The sequence below is a fragment of the Hypanus sabinus genome, chromosome 7, assembly GCF_030144855.1.
Source record: "Hypanus sabinus isolate sHypSab1 chromosome 7, sHypSab1.hap1, whole genome shotgun sequence".
Lineage (NCBI taxonomy): Eukaryota > Metazoa > Chordata > Chondrichthyes > Myliobatiformes > Dasyatidae > Hypanus > Hypanus sabinus.
The window spans coordinates 172463032-172481252 of NC_082712.1; the positions used below are offsets into that span (position 1 = coordinate 172463032).

The window sequence follows — 18221 nt, forward strand, 5'->3', positions numbered from 1 at the left end:
AGGTGAGGAACATACTGCTTGAAAGGGCGGAGTTTGAAATTTTAATATGTTTAAAAAGATAAACTGGTGAACAAATCAGACCTGAATGGTCAGTACGTTCCTGGTCTTTTTCACAAGTTGGGGGCCTGCTCTCCTCAGTTTACATATACGACTGTGTGGCTAAACATAGATCCAGTGCTATATTTAAGTTTGCTGACAACACCACTGTCGTTGGCCGAATCAAAGGTGGAAACAAATCAATATATGGGAAGGAGATTGAGTGGTGCCACAGCAACAACCTCTTACTCAATGTTAGCGAGTCCAAGGAGCTGATTATTGAATTCAGGAGGAGGAAATGGGACGTCTATAAGCCAGTTCTCATTGGGGGAACAGAGGTGGAAATTTAAATTCCTCCATGCTGTGATTTCAGAGGACCTGTCCTGGGCCTGGTACATAATTGCAATTACTAAGAGAGCACAGCAGCCCCTCTACTTCCTCAGAAGTTTGCGAAGATTTGATATGAAATCTAAAACTTTGATAAACTTCTATAGGTGTGTGGTAGAGTATAGTCACTGACTACATCACAGTCTGGTATGGAAATACCAATGGCAGTGAACGGAAAATCCTCTAAAAGTAGTGGATACGGCCCAGTCCATCACTGGCAAAACCCTCCCCATCACTGAGCACATCTACATGGAGGTTTGTCGCAGGAAAGCAGCACTCATCGTCAGGGATCCCCACCATCCAGGCCAGGCTCTCTTCCTGCTGCTGACATCAGGAAGCGGTTACAGGAGCTCCAGGACTCATACCACCAGATTCAGGAACAGTTTTTACCTCTCAACCATCAGGCTCCTGAATAAAAGGGGATTAACTCCACTCAACTTCACTTGCCTCATCATTAAAAAGTTCCCAAAATGATGAACTCACTTTCAAGGACTCTTTATCTTATGTTCTCAATATTTATTGCTTATTTATTTATTACTAATTATTATCTTTTCTTTTGTATCAGCAGTTTGTTGTTTTTTGCATACTTGTTGTCTGCCCTGTTGGGCATGGTCTTTCATTGATTCTATTATGGTTACTGATTTTATTGAGCACACCCACAAAAATGAATATTAGGGTTGTATATAGTAACATATATGCACTTTGATAATAAATTTACTTTGAACTTTGGGAATGGCATATAATGTTGACTTAATTATATACTTCTTTCATTTGATCTGTTTTAAAGAGGGCAGAGAAGATTTAAAAGTATTCTGTCAGGACTTGAGGGTCAGAGTTACAGGGAGAGGCAGAACAGAAAAGGATTTTATTCTTTGGAATGTAGAAAACTGTGAAGTCTAAGAATTTCACATTGTAAAACGTACACATTCTTCGATACTAAATGGAACCATTTGAAACAGAAGGGCAATCTTCGTTGTACAAAATTATGAGGGCTATAGATAGGATAAAGGCATAGCCTTTTGCACAAGGAAAGGGAACGAAAAGCTAGAGGGCATCGGTTTAAGATTTAAAAGGGACCTGAGGGGCAACTTCAAAGGATGCAAAGGATGGTGTCAAAAATGGAAGGACCAGCCAGAGAAAGAGGTTCAGGCAGGTACAATAACAACATTTGAAAGATATTTGGATATGTACATAGATAAGAGGCATTTAGAGGGTTATGGGCCAAACGGGTAAATGGGACTAGCTTAGTGGGCACCATGGTCAGCATGGGCAAACTGAACCAAAGGGCCTGTTTTTGTTCATTATTACTTAGGAGGCAAATGATAAAATAGGCCAAAGTCAGCATTGTTTCCTTGAGGGGAAACATTGCTTGACAAATCTGTTGGAATTTCTTGAGGAAATATCAGGCAGGATAGACAAAGGAAAATCAATGGATGTTGTTTACCTGTATTTTTAGAAGGCTTGTCACAACGTGCTACACAGAAGGCTGCTTAACAAGATAAGAGCCCATGGTATTACAGGAAAGATAGCAACATGGATAGAGGATCAGCTGACTGGCAGGAGGCAAAGAGTGGGAATAAAGGGAGCTTTTTCTAGTTGGCTGTCAGTGACTAGTCGTGTTCTGCAGGACTTGGTATTGAGACTACATGAGACAGTGATTTGGAGGATGGAATTGATATCTTTGTGGCTAAGTCTGCAGACAATACAAAGGTAGGGACAGAAGCAAGTAGTATTGAGGAAGCAGGGACAGCAGAAGGATTTGGATAGATTGGGAGAATGGGCAAAGAAGTGGTAAATGAAATATTGGGCAGGAAAGTGTATGGTCATGCACTTTGGTAGAAGGAATCAAGGCGTAGGCTATTTTCTAAATGGGGAGAAAATTAAAATAATAGAGGTGCAAAGAGATTTGGAAGTCCTTGTGCAGGATTCCCTAAGTGTTCATTTGCAAGTTGAATTGGTGGTAAGGAAGGCAAATGCAATGACAGAATTCATTTTGGGAGGACCAGCATATAAGTGCAATGATGTTGCCCATGGTGGGTGAGTCTAGGACCAGATGGCACAGCCTTAGAATGGAGGAATGTCCATTTACATCAGAGATGAGGATGAATATCTTTAGCCAGAGTGTCATAAATCTGTGGAATTTACTGCCACAGATGGCTGTTGAAGCCAAAACAATGAGTATATTTAAAGCAGAGATTGATAGGTTCTTGATTAGTCAGGGTATCAAAGGTTATGGGGAGAAGGCAGGAGAATGGATTTGAGAGGAATAATAAATCAGCTATGATGGAATGATGGAGCAGAATCGATGGTTGAGTGGCCTAATTCTGCTGCTATGTCTTATAGTCTTGCCTAATGGCTCTAAATCAAGACAGTACCTGTACTTTTGGCAAGTTTTGGTATCGCCATGCTATTGACATTGAATTCTGGAGTGCAAATGAAGAAGTGATATCAACTGAATTGGACTCCTTCTCTTTGTTAGATTCCTCAGTCTCGATCACATCATCAAGCAGAGGGGCAGGGAGCTCCTATTTGAAACAAGAAAAAACTTCTAAAATTCTCATTTTGCAACATCTTACATCTTGTCAACATTAAATATAACAGACTAATACAATTAGAAAATTCTTTATGAGAAAGACAATTATTGAAAATATTGATAAACTTATCAGAACTTGAAATATAATAGCAGTATGTAAATAAATAGCAAAACTTCATGATTTTCCAATTTTAAGCTAAATTCCAAATGGTTTGGGGTGTAATGTGAAATCAGTGACAATTCAGAAATAAAAGTAATGTATGTTAATTATCATGTTTCATCTTGGTTTGGTTCATTCTCTAATCTACAATATGTAAAATTAGATAAGACAACAGTATTTTTGAATTTGTGTTTTTTCTCTGCATTCTGTAGTTTGGAAGAGTCTTAAAAAGTTTCTGTCCCTTGAAATTCAGTAAAACAAAGCAAGGCATTGTCTTCAAAATAACACAATTTAACACCTGCAACGTTTTCAGCTGCATTGTCTTCATTAACCTCGATTATCCAAATGTCAATCAGTGATCCTTACAGATCATTTTTCTGGCAAAGATCATTAGGATAATTCCTGTTTAAGCATTCACCTAACTCCCAGGGCTGTCCATTGTTTCAGCTTTTGCAACTGACATAATCAGTGGCACCTGTTGCTGTTCCCTTGTACTGCACTGGTACAAACCAACGTTTGCAGTAAAGAAATCTCAAGAGCAAATTAACTCTTTCACACTAGTCACCTTCAATATAGCAACAGGATGAATCCAGTATCCCCTCTGACAATGCAGCTCCCTGTACCCAGTCACTCCAATAACATTGTACATTAATTTTCAATGTACATTAACTTCACTTTAGGATGTGTGGTACATCAGACTTTCTCATTTCCTCTAATAAGTTAACTGCTTGGCTACATCTATAGAGGGGAGTAAACAGTTGACATTTTCGCCAAGGCCCATTTTGAGACCCTTCAAAACGTCGACTTTTTATTCCCCTCCATAGATGCTGCCTGACTTGTTGTGTTCTTCTAGTATTTTGTGTGTGTTGTTCAAGATTTCCAGCATCAGCAAAATCTTGTGTTTATTCTTGGCCGCATGTTCAATAAAATATTAAGACAAATTTACTTGCTTAAAACATTTAAAAAAGTATTTTAAAAGTGGCTATTCATAGATAGTGCATTTCCTAGGATTATATTTTTAAAGTAACAAAACTCACAGCAAATTACTTTTAAATAAAAATAGAAAATGCTGGAAATACTCAGCAAATGAACTAGCATACATAGAGAGAGAAAGTGGATTAAAACTTTCAGATCAAGTTGCTAATCTTTTAGTTCCCATTAACTCTGCTTCTCACTCCACATATATTATGACTTGCTGAACATTCCCAGAATATTATAGTTTTATTTCAGAACTCCAGCGTTTGCCATTTTCTTTAATTAGGATTGCAGCAGTAGGAGACCATCTCCACTATTCATCAAGTGGAAAGGAGATTCCACACCACCAGGTTCAAGAACAGTTATTACCCTTTAACCATTAAGCACCTGAACCAGAAAGGATTGGGTGGTCTCATTCTTTACAGTGACCCTGTTGTTGCTATCAATAAGGAATATGTACATTTTGCCTGTGACTACATGGGTTTCCTCCAGGTGCTTCGGTTTCCTCTCACATTCCAAAGACATACAGGTTAGCAGGTTATTTGGTCACATGGGTGTAATTGGGCAGCTTGGGGTTGCTGGGCCATTTACCATGCAGTATCTCTAAATAAATAAACAACTTCACTCACTTTGACACTGACTGATTCCATAGCCTTTGAATCCACTTTCAAGGACTTCTCAACTCATGTTCTAATTTATTGCTTATTTATTTATTACATTTTTATTTGCACAGCTTGTACTTATTGGCTTTTTTGTCCTCATCTACTGCAAATAATTGTATGAAAATAAATCTCAGGGTAGTAATTTGTGACATATATGTACTGTGATAATAAATTTGAACTTTGAATCTTTGTGCCACTTTCCTGCACTATCCTCAAAGCCTCTGATTCCTTTAATATCAAATATCTGTTTCAGATGAACTCAGTAATTAGGTTGTCAGTGGCTTCTGCAGTAGTGATTCATCGCTATCTGAATGAAGGTATTTTTTCTTGTATCAGACCTATGTTGCCCTTTTAAGAGACTGTGACCTTCAGCTAAACTTTTCATCCTGAGGTACATTCCCTATGGATCCACTCTACCCTTTAGGACGGGGCACAGTGAGTTTCGTGAGTTTAAGCTGTTTTCTTTTATTATGAAGAATACAGGCCTAGTCTACTCAGTCTCGTTGTGTATGACAAACCACCAATTCAGAGCTAGTCTGTTGATTCTTTACTGTAATCCTCTATGTCAAAATATCCTCTTTTAGCTAAGGAAACTAAAAATGTACCTTGCATTCACATTGACATGTTAAGATATTATAAGTGTCACTCTGTTGCAAGCTGCATAATTTAACAAACTATACTTCAAGTCTTAAGAATAGAAAAAAATTTATAGTCAATAACCCAATCAATAAAAAAATTCCAATCCAGTTGGTCAACTGTTTTACATTAAATGTGTATGACATTACAAAAAAAATGTGACATGAAGATGGATTCAGATAATAATTAGATAATTTGCAAAAACTTATTCCTGACAAAGTATAACATTCATTTTGAAATGGATCTCATCCACTGACATTTATAAGCTCTAAATTATGTTCTTAAGACTCAATTTTGCATTTACTTGTATCCCTGTATAAATCATTTACAACTAAATCTATCTATTAAATGGCCCATCTGAATTTCTCCATTAACCTTCTTTGTTTTGACAGGAAGGAAAAGCACCAGCACTGATACAATATGACCCTTCTTATAAGTAGAATTCTCCAGAGCCTAATAAAACTCAAAATATCCCATTCCACAATTAATGAGGCTTAACCTCACACCCTTCTAAGCTAGCTTAATTGCTTGTGAATTAGCAAAGTAAAGACACTGCATACCACCCTATTCTATTTAAAACAAAGGAGAAAACATTATATTATGTAGCAGTTAAACTTCGATCATTGGCTTATGAGTAGGGGTAATTCGTAATTCATAAGTGGCACTACTGAGACAAGAACTTTGGCACTACTGAGACAAGAACTTTGATCTTTACAATCATACACTTACTTGGCTTTTCATAAACGCAAGAGATCTGCAGATGCTGGAAATCCAGAGTAACACACATAAAGTGCTGGAGGAACACAACAGGGTAGGCAGAGTCTATGGAAAGTCCACGTTTCAGGCCAGACCCTTCGTCAGGGCTTATATGTGTCCATTCTCTGTGTGTTAACTTTCAGCAATGGAATGAGTGGTAGACTTTTGAACTCTCTGATTTGCTCAACCTTAGCACTGAAGTAGCAGCTTAAATCAAATTAGGAGTTGGGTTCCTAAGAGGGTCTCACCAATATATAAAAGGCCACACCTTTCTCCTTTGGCTCCTCCCACTTCCTCCATACCAAGGGTGTAGCCATGGGCACCCGTATGGGTCCCAGTAATGCCTGCCTTTTTGTTGGCTTGGTTTGTGAGACCAAATGCAGTGTATCCATGTTCCAAGTCTATACGGGTATCCGTCCCCCTCTTTTCCTTTGCTACATCGACGACTGCATTGGCGCTGCCTCCTGCACGCATGCTGAGCTCGTTGACTTCATTAACTTTGCCTCCAACTTCCACCCTGCCCTCAAATTTACCTGGTCCATTTCCGACACCTCCCTCCCCTTTCTTGATCTTTTTGTCTCCATCTCTGGAGATGGCTTATCTACTAATATCTACTATAAGCCTACAGATTCTCACAGCTACCTGGACTATTCCTCTTCCCACCCTGTCTCTTGCAAAAATGCTATCCCCTTCTCACAATTCCTCTGTCTCCGCTGCATCTGATCTCAGGATGAGACTTTTCATTCTAGGACGAAGGAGATGTCTTCTTTTTTTAAACAAAGGGGCTTCCCTTCTTCCACCATCAACTCTGCTCTCAAACGCATTTCCCCCATTTCCTGCACATCTGCCCTCACCCCATCTGCCCGCCACCCCACTTGGGATAGGGTTCCCCTTGTCCTTCCCTACCACCCCACCAGCCTCCAGGTCCAATGTATAATTCTCTGTAACTTCCGCCACCTCCAACGGGATCCCACTACCCAGTACATCTTTCCCTCCCCCCCCTTCTGCTTTCTGCAGGGATCGCTCCCTACGCAACTCCCTTGTTCACTCAACCCCCCTATCCCTTCCACCGATCTCCCTCCTGGCAGTTGTCCTTGTAAATGGAACAAGTGCTACACCTGCCCTTACACTTCCTCCCTCACCACCATTCAGGGCCCCAGACAGTCCTTCCAGGTGAGGCGACACTTCACCTGTGATTCAGCTGGTGTGGTACACTGCGTCCGGTGCTCCTGGTGTGGCCTTTTATATATTGGTGAGATCTGATGCAGACTGAGAGACCGTTCCGCTGAACACCTACGCTCGGTCCGCTAGAGAAAGCAGGATCTCCCAGTGGCCACAGATTTTAATTCCACGTCCCATTCCCATTCTGATATGTCTATCCATGGCCTCCTCTACTGTCAAAATGAATCCAAACTCAGGTTGGAGGAACAACACCTTATATACCGGCTGGGTAGCCTCCAACCTGATGGCATGAACATTGACTCCTCTAATTTCCATTAATCCCCCTTCATCCCTTCTTACCCCATCCCTGACATATTTAGTTTTTTTCTCTCTCTCTGCCCATCATTCTGCCTGTTCTCTATCTCCCTCTGGTGCTTCCCCCCCCCTTCTTTCTCCCGAGGCCTCCCATCCCATGATCCTTTCCCTTCTCCTGCTCTGTATCACTTTTGCCAATCACCTTTCCAGCTCTTAGCTTCATCCCACCCCCTCCGGTCTTCTCCTATCATTTCGCATTTCCCCCTCCCCCCAAATCTCTTAGTATCTCTCCTTTCAGTTAGTCCTGACGAAGGGTCTCGGCCCGAAACGTCGACAGTGCTTCTCCTTATAGATGCTGCCTGGCCTGCTGTGTTCCACTAGCATTTTGTGAGGGTCATTATAAAATTACTGGAAAGTTGTCACAATGAGGCAATACTCTTTTAAAAAAAAGGTGAGGCAGTTGTGGTACTAAAAAAAAATAGGAATATAAAGCACTCATGAAGTTTGGCAGCATCTATGGAGAGTCCTAATGAAGGGTCTCACCCCGAATGTTGACTATTTGCTATCCCATGTCTCTCAGATCCGACCGCCAGCTCTTGGGTCCTTGGAGACTTATTTTTCCTCTCACCCTACTCTCCCTGAACACTCTAACCCTCCCCTCTCTTCTGACACTACCAAACTCAGTCCCTTTTCTGATCCCATCTCTCATCTGTGCCAGGTCTTCACCATCCCCTCCAACCTTCCTCTCTCTGAGGCAGAAATTCTTTTCTCAGTAAGGGCCTCACTTTTGTCCCCATGTGCCAACACCTCCACAAGTTCCGTGGCCACCATGATACTGAGATTTTCTTCTGCTGCCTGTCTCTGATCCTACTTCTTCAGCAAGGACTGTCCACCCTGTACTGATGACCTCTTCTCCTGTCTCCAACCCTCTACCTCTTCCTGGACACCCTGACCTGGTCTTCTGCCTACTCTGGATGTTTTCCATTGCCAACTGCTGACGGGCCATCAACCATCTTGACTTCAACACTCCTCTCCCCAATTCCAACCTCACTCCTTCCAAACGCTCTGCTTTCCACTCCCTCTGCACTAATCCTAACCTCACCATCAACCCGCAGATAAAGGGGGTTACCCTGGAAAAGGATCCCACGAAGGAGCACCAGGCCATTGTCTCCCACACCATCACTGACCTTATTAGCTCTGGGGATCTCCCATCCACCGCCACCAAGATCACAGCTCCTGCACCCTGCACCTCCTGCTTTTACCTCCCACTCAAGATCCACAAACCCGCTTGTTCAGGTAGACCCTTTGTTTCAGCTTGTTCCTGCTCCACTGAACTTATTCTCTGTATACCTCGACTCTGTCTTATTCTACCCCCACCCCCAGTTCAGTCCCTTTCTACCTGCATCCATGACACTTCACACACGCTCTGGATCTTTTCAATGATTTCAGGTTTCCTGGCCCCCATCATCTTATTTTCACTGTGTATGTCCAGACCCTATACACCTCCAGTCCCCACCAGGAAGGCCTCAAAGCTCTCCGTTTCTTTCTGGTGTTCATCCTCCACTTTTCTTACACTACATAGACGACTGCGTTGGTGCTACATCCTGGACCGATGCTGAGCTCGTCGACTTCATCAACTTTGCCTCCAACTTCCGTCATGCCCTCAAATTTACCTGGTCCATTTCTGACACCTCCTTCCCCTTTTTTGATCTCACTGTCTGTATCTCTGGAGATAACTTATCTACTCATGTCTATTATAAACCCACAGACTCTCACAGCTACCTGGACTACACCTCTTCCCACCCTGTTACTTGTAAAAACGCCATCCCCTTCTCTCAATTCCTCCGTCTCTACCACATCTGCTCTCAGGATGAGCTTTTTCATTCCAGAACGACGGAGATGTAATCCTTTTTCAAAGAAAGGGGCTTCCCTTCATCTATCACCAACGCTGCTCTCAACTGCAACTCTTTCATTTCACGCAAGAATGCTCGTATCCAATTCTCTCAGCACCCTAACAGGGATAGGGTTCCTCTTGCCCTCACCTACCACCCACCAGCCTCTATGTCCAGCACATAATTCTCTGAATCTTCTACCATTTCCAATGGGATCCTACCACCAAGCACATCTTTCCCTCCCCCCTGTAATTTCTGCTTTCTGCAGCGATTGCTCCCTATGTAACTCCCTTGTCCATTCAACCTTCTCCACTGATCTCCCTTCCGGCACTTACCCTTGCAAGCAGAACAAGTACTACACCTGGCCTACACCTCCTCCCTCACTACCATTCAGGGCCCTAAACAGTCCTTCCAGGTGAGGCAACAATTCACCTGTGAGTTTGTTGGGGGTCATATACTCTGTGCGGTGCTCCCGTGTGGCCTCTTGTATATTGGTGAGACCTGATGTAGATTGGGGCATCTATGCTCCACCTGCCAGAAGAAGCGGGATCTCCCAGTAGCCACCCATTTTAATTCCACTTCCGATTATCATTGCGAAATGTCTTTCCATAGCCTCCTCTACTGTTGTGATGAGGCCACACTCAGGTTGAGGAGCAAGACCTTATACTCTGTCTGAGTAGCCTCCAACCTGATGGCATGAACATCGATTTCTTGAACTTCTGGTAATGGCCACCAGCCCCCCCACCACCACACGCCCTCTCCTCCATGTCCCCATACCCCTTTCCCTCTCTCACCTTATCTCTTTACCTAACCATTGCCTCCTTTTGGTGCTCCTCACCCCTTTTCTTTCTTCCATGGTCTTCTGTTCTCTCCTGTCAGACTCCCCCTTCTCCAGCTCTGTATCTTTCACCAATCAACTTTCCAGCTCTTAACTTCATCCTTCCCCTTCCCGGTTTCACCTATTACTTTGTGTTTCTCTCTCCCCTTCCCCACCTTTTAAGTCTACTCATTTTTTTCCCAGTCCCACCGAAGGGTTTCAGCCCAAAATGTTGACTCTACTTGTTTCCATTTATGCTGCCTGGCCTGCTGAGTTCCTCCAGTATTTCGTGTGTGTGATTTATTTAGCAATACAGCATGGAACAGGCCCTCCTGGCCCACCAAGCCATGCTACCCAGCAACCCACCTATTTAACACTAGCCTTAAACACAAAGTACACTGCAGATGCTGATACACTGCACAGCTCTGTGTCCTTCCTTATCAGATTCTCCCTTCTCCAGCTCTTTATCTCTTTTACCAATTGACTTCCCAGCTCTTTACTTCACCCTTTTTATCAGTCCTGATGAAGGGTCTCGGCCTGAAACGCCGACTATTTACTCTTTTTCATAGATGCTGCCTGGCCTACTGAGTTCCTCCAGCATTTTTTGTGTATAACTTTCTCTTAATATTTGATAGTATTACTTTTGTTTAATACCACACCCCATTATCAATCAGCATACTAACATACCATTAATACTTAACTGCACTATACCATGTACAGACTGCATTGCAGCAACATTCCTTAATTACTTAATAGAAAATTCTGAAGCTCCAAGATACATATGTAGAAAAGTTAGGCTTATGGGAACATGCCACCCCCGATCCCCCTCAAAACACTTGCCCTCCATTTCAAAATTATCATTTTGTATTTGTCCTTGATTTCTTTACTTAAAATAGTAAAATATCTTAATAATAAACACTGCAATAACATATGTAGCTCTGCTTCACTTTTCCAGGGCAATTGGGAATGGAGAATATCTTGCAAACAATCCTCATAGATGAATGATTACCAAATATTGCCACATTACTACTGTAACTGTATTTCATTACATTTAAAATGTTTTGAGGTATTCTTAAATCATGAAATATATGCACTGAAGGCAATATGATTTTTCCAATTGCATAGTGAGAGCTAGGCCCAGGAACATTAGTAATCATCTAAAAATATAAACCATATTGTTTTGTAATAATGTAAAACAAGATGCATAATATTACTGACACTTTGACAATGGACTTGACATTATTCTGTATGGTGACAGAACTACAGCATTACAAAGCACTAATTTAATGCTAAGTCTAATTTAATGGAGCAATTCAATGCTATATGACTATCATCGATGTTATTATCTAAAATAAATTGCATGATGAGGAACATCCCAATATCACAAAATGAGAGTTAGGTGTTTATATGCTCAGATGATAGCAGTCTTGTCTTTAAGTCAGAAGACTGTGGTACAAGCCACAATTCAGACATTTGAACACAAAAAAACCTCCCATTATAGAACTGTAGTTCTGAGAGATGGTTGTTCTATTGGAGAGATCTTTTTTTAAAATCTTTAAAATACCGTTCCTCTTCCCTTTTAGGCAAACATTAAAATTCAAATTAAATTTTTTAAAACAAAAACAAAAATACATGAAAAACCAATGTGCAAAAGAAGACAAACTGTTGAAGTACAAAAAAAAGTAAGTAAATATTACTGAGAACATTTGTTGTAGAGTCCTTGAAAGTGGGTCCAAAAGTTGCAGAATCAGTTTAGCATTGAGGTGGAAAGTTAAAGATACTATGGGATCATTGAAAGAAGATAAATTATTTCCTAATATGCTGGTGAATATTTTTATCTCTCAACTAGCATCACAAAGTCTGTGCTGGTGGTGTAGTGGTATCAGCATCTGGACTTTGGAACAAGAGGTCTAGGGTCCAAATCCAGCCAACTCCTTGCAAGCTTTCCATCTGTGCTGGGTTGAGCCTCAAGCTAGCAACTCCACCTCATTAAATAGATAAAATGCTAAAAAAGGCAAGATTGCCACCCGTTTAGCCAATAAGGCACAGGGAGGAACTAGCATCACAAAAAAAAATTGTATCACACTATCACACTTGCTTTTCAGGTTCATCCTTCATAAGAATATTAGTTGCATCTCAGAAGTACTTCATCGGCTTTGAATAGCTTTGGGAAATCCCAATGTCATGAAAGGTGGTTTATAAAGCAAATACTTTTCTTTAGGGCACTGTATTTAGCATACTTTGGCAGATTTGACTTTCCCTTCCTAGTTATCTGAAGAATTCTAAAGACGTTTTACATGTACAGTGGCATGCAAAAGTTTGGGCACCCCTAGTCAAAATTTCTGTTACTGTGAATGGTTAAGTGAGTAGGGTATGAACTGATCTCCAAAAGTCATAAAGTTAAAGATGAAACATTCTTTTTTAACATTTTAAGCAAGATTAGTGTATTACTTCTGTTTTGTACAATTTTAGAGTGGAAAAAAAAAGGGAAGGAGCACCATGCAAAAGTTTGGGCACCCCAAGAGATTTGAGCTCTCAGATAACTTTTCCCAAGGTCTCAGACCTTAATTAGTTTGTTAGGGCTATGGCTTGTTCACTATCATTGTTAGAAAAGGCCAGGTGATGCAAATTTCAAAACTTTATAAATACCCTGACCTCTCAAACCTTGTCCCAACAATCAGCAGCCATGGGCTCCTCTAAGCATAAATGATGCCCACAAAGCAGGAGAAGGCTATAAGAAGATAGCTAAGCGTTTTCAGGTAGCTGTTTCCTCAGTTCATAATATAATTAAGAAATGGCAGTTAACAGGAACAGTGGAGGTCAAGTTGAGGTCTGGAAGACCAAAAACATATTCCAAGAGAACTACTCACAGGATTGCTAGAAAGGAAAATCAAAACCCCCGTTTGACTGCAAAAGACCTTCAGGAATATATAGCAGACTCTGGTGTGGTGGTGCACTGTTCTACTGTGCAGTGACACCTGCACAAATATGACCTTCATGGAAGAGTCATCAGAAGAAAACCTTTTCTGCATCCTCACCACAAAATTCAGCATCAGAAGTTTGCAAAGGAACATCTGAACAAGCCTGATACATTTTGGAAACAAGTCCTGTGGACTGATGAAGTTAAAATAGAACTTTTTGGCCGCAATGAGCAGAGGTATGTTTGGAGAAAAAAGGGTGCAGAATTTCATGAAAAGAACAACTCTCCAAATGTTAAGCACGGGGGTGGATCAATCATGCTTTGGCCGTGTGTTGCAGTCAGTGGCATGGGGAACATTTCACTGGTAGAGGGAAGAATGAATTCAATTAAATACCAGCAAATTCTGGAAGCAAACATCACACCATCTTGATAAAAAGCTGAAGTTGAAAAGAGGATGACTTCTACAACAGGATAATGATCCTAACACAACTCATAATCCACAATTAACTACCTCAAGAGGCACAAGCTGAAGGTTTTGCCATATCCCTCACAGTCCCCCAACCTAAACATCATCAAAAAACTGTGGATAGACCTCAAAAGTGCAATGCATGCAAGACGGCTCAAAAATCTCACAGAACTAGAAGCCTTTGCAAGGAAGAATGGGCGAAAATCCCCCAAACAAAAATTGAAAGACTCTTAGCTGGCTATAGAAAGCATTTAGTAAACACAAAGTACACTGCAGATGCTATGGTCAGATCAACACGTACAAACACGCTGGAGGAACGCAGCAGGTCGGGCAGTACCCGTGGAAATGAGCAGTCAATGTTTCGGGCCGAGACCCTTCATCAGGGCTGAAGAAGGAGCGGTCAGGGGCCCCATAAAGAAGGTGGGGGGAGGGGGGAAGGTGCCAGGTGAAAAACCAATCAGAGAAAAGATCAAGGGGTGGGGGAGAGGAAGCAGGGAGAGGATAGGCAGGAAAGGTGAAGAAGGAACGCAAGGGGAAAGCACTATGGGTAGTAGAAGGCGGCAGAATCATGAGAGAGGTGATAGGCAGCTGGAAGAGGAGGCAGAGTGAAAGTGGGATGGGGAAGGGAGGGGGAGGCAACTACTGGAAGTTGGAGAATTCGATGTTCATACCAAGGGGCTGGAGACTACCCAGATGGTATATGAGGTGTTGTTCCTCCAACCTGAGTTTGGCCTCATCATAGCAGTAGAGGAGGCCGTGTATGGATATATCCAAATGAGAATGTGAAGCAGAGTTGAAGTAGGTGGCGACTGGGAGATCCTGTCTGTTGTGGCGGACGGAGCGGAGGTTCTCAATGAAGCAGTCCCCCAATCTGCGTCTGGTCTCGCTGAAGTAGAGGAGGCTGCTCCGGGAGAACCGGATGCAATAGATGACCCCAAAAGACTCACAAGTGAAGTGTTGCCTCACCTGGAAGGACTGTTTGGGGCCCTGAATGGTGGTAAGAGAGGAGGTGTAGGGACAGGTGTAGCACTAAGGCTTGCAGGGATAAGTGCCGGGTGGGAGATCTGTGGGAAGGGACGTGGTGAACCAGGCAGTCGCGGAGGGAACGATCCCTGCGAAAAGCAGAGAGAGGTACAGAGGGAAAGACGTGCTTAGTGGTGGGGCCCTGTTGAAGGTGGCGGAAGTTGTGGAGGATAATATGCTGGATCTGGAAGCATTTACAAGCTCTGATACTTGCCAAAGGGGGTGTTACTAAGTACTGACCATGCAGGGTGCTCAAACTTTTGCTTTGGGCCCTTTTCCTTTGTTATTTTGAAACTGTAAAAGATGGAAATAAAAAAGTAATCTTGATTAAAATATTAAAGAAATGTGTCATCTTTAACTTTATGCCTTTTGGAAATCAGGTAATCTTTTACTCACTTAGCTATTCACAGTAACAGAAATTTTGATTGGGGTGCCCAAACTTTTGCATGCCACTGAACCTACATGATTCAAAGCAGTGAATAAACTTTTCTAAACAACAACAGAGAAGTACCTGATTTGGTACCTGGGATGAGTTAATAATATTGTTGCTATTTTTAAGAATTACTCACAAACATCTCAATACAACAGTCTACTTCTCTGAATAAGAATAAAGTCTTTTACTTCATTCTTCATTACTTATAAAAGTATTATTTCAAGAGTGCAACTCCATAAGCTGGAATCCAGCTCCAACCTTCTCATTCTTTTGGGATATTTAAATTCCTATGTAGTTTACCGTTCACTCTATTTATATCTACTGTGTTATCAGTGAGGAATTGAAATATTGACTCTCAACATTTTATATCACACTTCCTGTGCTTATTTTAATGCTGCTTAATAAAACTGAGTTGAAACCGAATGAGGTGGGTTATCATGATATTAATCATTAATATTTAGAGGCAATATATATTAATATCATATTCAAAGCCAAATGCTATTTAGTAATATTTTCACTAAAACAGCACCTGCAATATTTCCTTGGGATGATCTTTGGCAGAAGCAATGAAAAGAGAATGTCCACAAATAATACCTTCTGCTACAAAATACTTCAGTAACATCCGTGAGTAGCTTTCATATTTGTCTTCTTCTGCAAAAATAACCACACAAAAACAATACTTAGATACTAATAAATAAAATTTCAACTATTTTCTATATGGAGTAATTGTACAATTCCTTGCTGAACAATTGCCATCTTGGGGCTTACCATATCTATAAGGAAAGGCATATATTTTTAAGTTCAATTTCTCTGAAAACAATGGTTTTTGACCCTTATGGTATATCTGAGTTTTAAATACTTTACTATAATTAGACTAATTCAGAAAGTCTGACACCTAACAGAAGGCAGTCTTGTAACAAAACTGATCTCATTTACATTTTTGAAGAATAGATTTGGCATATAATACTTGCCAAGATAACTGGCAGGCAGTGAACCATGTTTCATAAAGTTGACTGTCAATAATCTTCTTGCCTTAAAATTATAATTTGAATTCCTTTCCTTACATAGTTTTATCCCCAATTTACATTATGATAATCCCACGAACTCTAACATATTTACACTGTGATGATCCATTTTCTTAAAATTTTTATACCACAGATCATTCAATTGTAAGAAAAACTTTGGCGTGATTCACAACAAAATTTTGCCAAGTATTTCTGAAAGGTATTATCTTATTTACTCACTAATATATTGTGCAACCCACTTGCATGCAAGTTATCGGGTCAGTCCATTTGTGAGATATAAATTGTATCCCACTGTTCATTAGATATGCTCCATTTAGTTTTCATTAGAGCAACAAATATCCTTTGTTAATTTAAAAACAGATTTTTTTGGACTTTGACGTGTACGTATCTGCAAATTCATACACAGTAAATGGATGAATGTAGATTTAGTGAAATCAAAAGCCTTATACTTTTTGTTTATTTTGGGACACTCGGAATATGGCTAAAAATTGATGCATATCTCCTTGTGTGACAGAACACTGCTTCTGCATTAAAAAGGTTAACAATCAACTCAAAGTCAATCTTTAAAAAAAAACTCCACAAAAACGCACTGACAATATTTTTGATGACTGTCAGCGGCTTCTGTAAAGAAAATGACAGCTCTACAATTTGTCATTTTTTGAATTGTCTATAGTAATTGAATTTAAAAAAAAGGTTTAATGACCTAGAAATCAGAGGACCAAGTAAGCCCCCAGATGGTATTCTTTTAGGCCTTTTGATGATATAAAAGTTAACAATAATAGATCACAACTGAAAGCTGCTACAAGGGTCTGACACATTTTTGGGTTAGAGGCCATTGCCATAGCCATTCCCTTATATAGGCCGACACTGAAGATATTCCTTTTAATGAAACAACAATTGCTTTAAAATGGTCAGTGGCTATCTTAAGCTATTTTATATGAGTCACAAGCACCATAAGATTTGCAACTAAACATTTGTAGTTCTCAGCATTTACCTAGGGGCTTGTCAAAATATTTAAGTGCATTTTGATATATCCTCACTTTGACTTGTTTAATTAGAACCAGATCTTACTGTAAGTCATTCCCCCAAATCTGGAACATACATATAAAATTTGGAAAACACTTGATAATCCAAGCACATCATATTTACAATTTAGAGAGGATACCATTCTTTATTCCCTGATAAACATTTGTTTTTAGTTCATTGTTACACATAAAGTAACCCTTCAGGAACTTACTGTCAGTATGAACAAAATTTATTAAATGAATACAATGGGAGAAAAAATACTCAATGCTATATCGATAAACAAGTGAAACCAAAACTGTTTTTACATTGCAGGAAATCCATCTACAAAAAAAAATCTCTCACTGTCAGCATAAGAGAGTTTTGCATATTTACTTTGGGTTTGCTGTTGTAAACATCAATTTAACCTAATAAGGTTAAACGTATGTGGTAAAACAGGTGCTTAGAGATTAAAGGATTATCTGAATGACCAAGATTTCCCTACATAAACAACAAGATCATACTGGACTCAGCTTGTGTGTCTTTATAGTGATGGTCAGGAACAGGAAACATGTACCAATGAAATGCACCTTCTCAGCTCAGTATATCATGGAAACTTTCTGAATTTAATGATGAGCTTGGGGAGAAGAGACAAAATGGATGCATCTACATCTGACCTCTAGAGCATTTGTTACTTCCTCAGCCATGAAGATTTGGGAAGCACTGTGGGCACAATGACTAACTAGCAGTTTTCTCTACAAATCAGTATCAGTGCAAGCCTGCCCAGTAATCTTACAGTTAATGATGCAGACTGTAACTTAACTAGATTAACTTTCACTCTGTTCATTTGTACATCAAATTAAGTTTTGTGTAGCCAGAGGTTTACTACATAAGGGCTAAAAGTATTTGTAGAACTGTAAAGATTGAGCAATATGAAATATGCGAACACATAAACACAAGTTATTCATGCCAGTTCAAGAGACTGGTGGTTGACAACTGTTCCTCAACCTGGAGATGTGGGA

The 18221-nt window shown here is 40.5% G+C and overlaps 1 protein-coding gene across 2 annotated transcripts in view; it reads right to left on the reverse strand.

Moving 5' to 3' along the window:
• The window catches only part of elp4 (elongator acetyltransferase complex subunit 4), a 222454-nt gene that overhangs the window by 178262 nt on the left and 25971 nt on the right, over positions 1–18221 (reverse strand). For both annotated transcript variants that reach the window (XM_059976123.1, XM_059976122.1), the window contains exons 3-4: positions 15702–15823; positions 2799–2948 (exon numbers count right to left, since the gene is read on the reverse strand). In XM_059976123.1, the coding sequence (XP_059832106.1) occupies positions 2799–2948; positions 15702–15823 (272 nt within the window). The remainder of the gene's footprint in view (positions 1–2798; positions 2949–15701; positions 15824–18221) is intronic.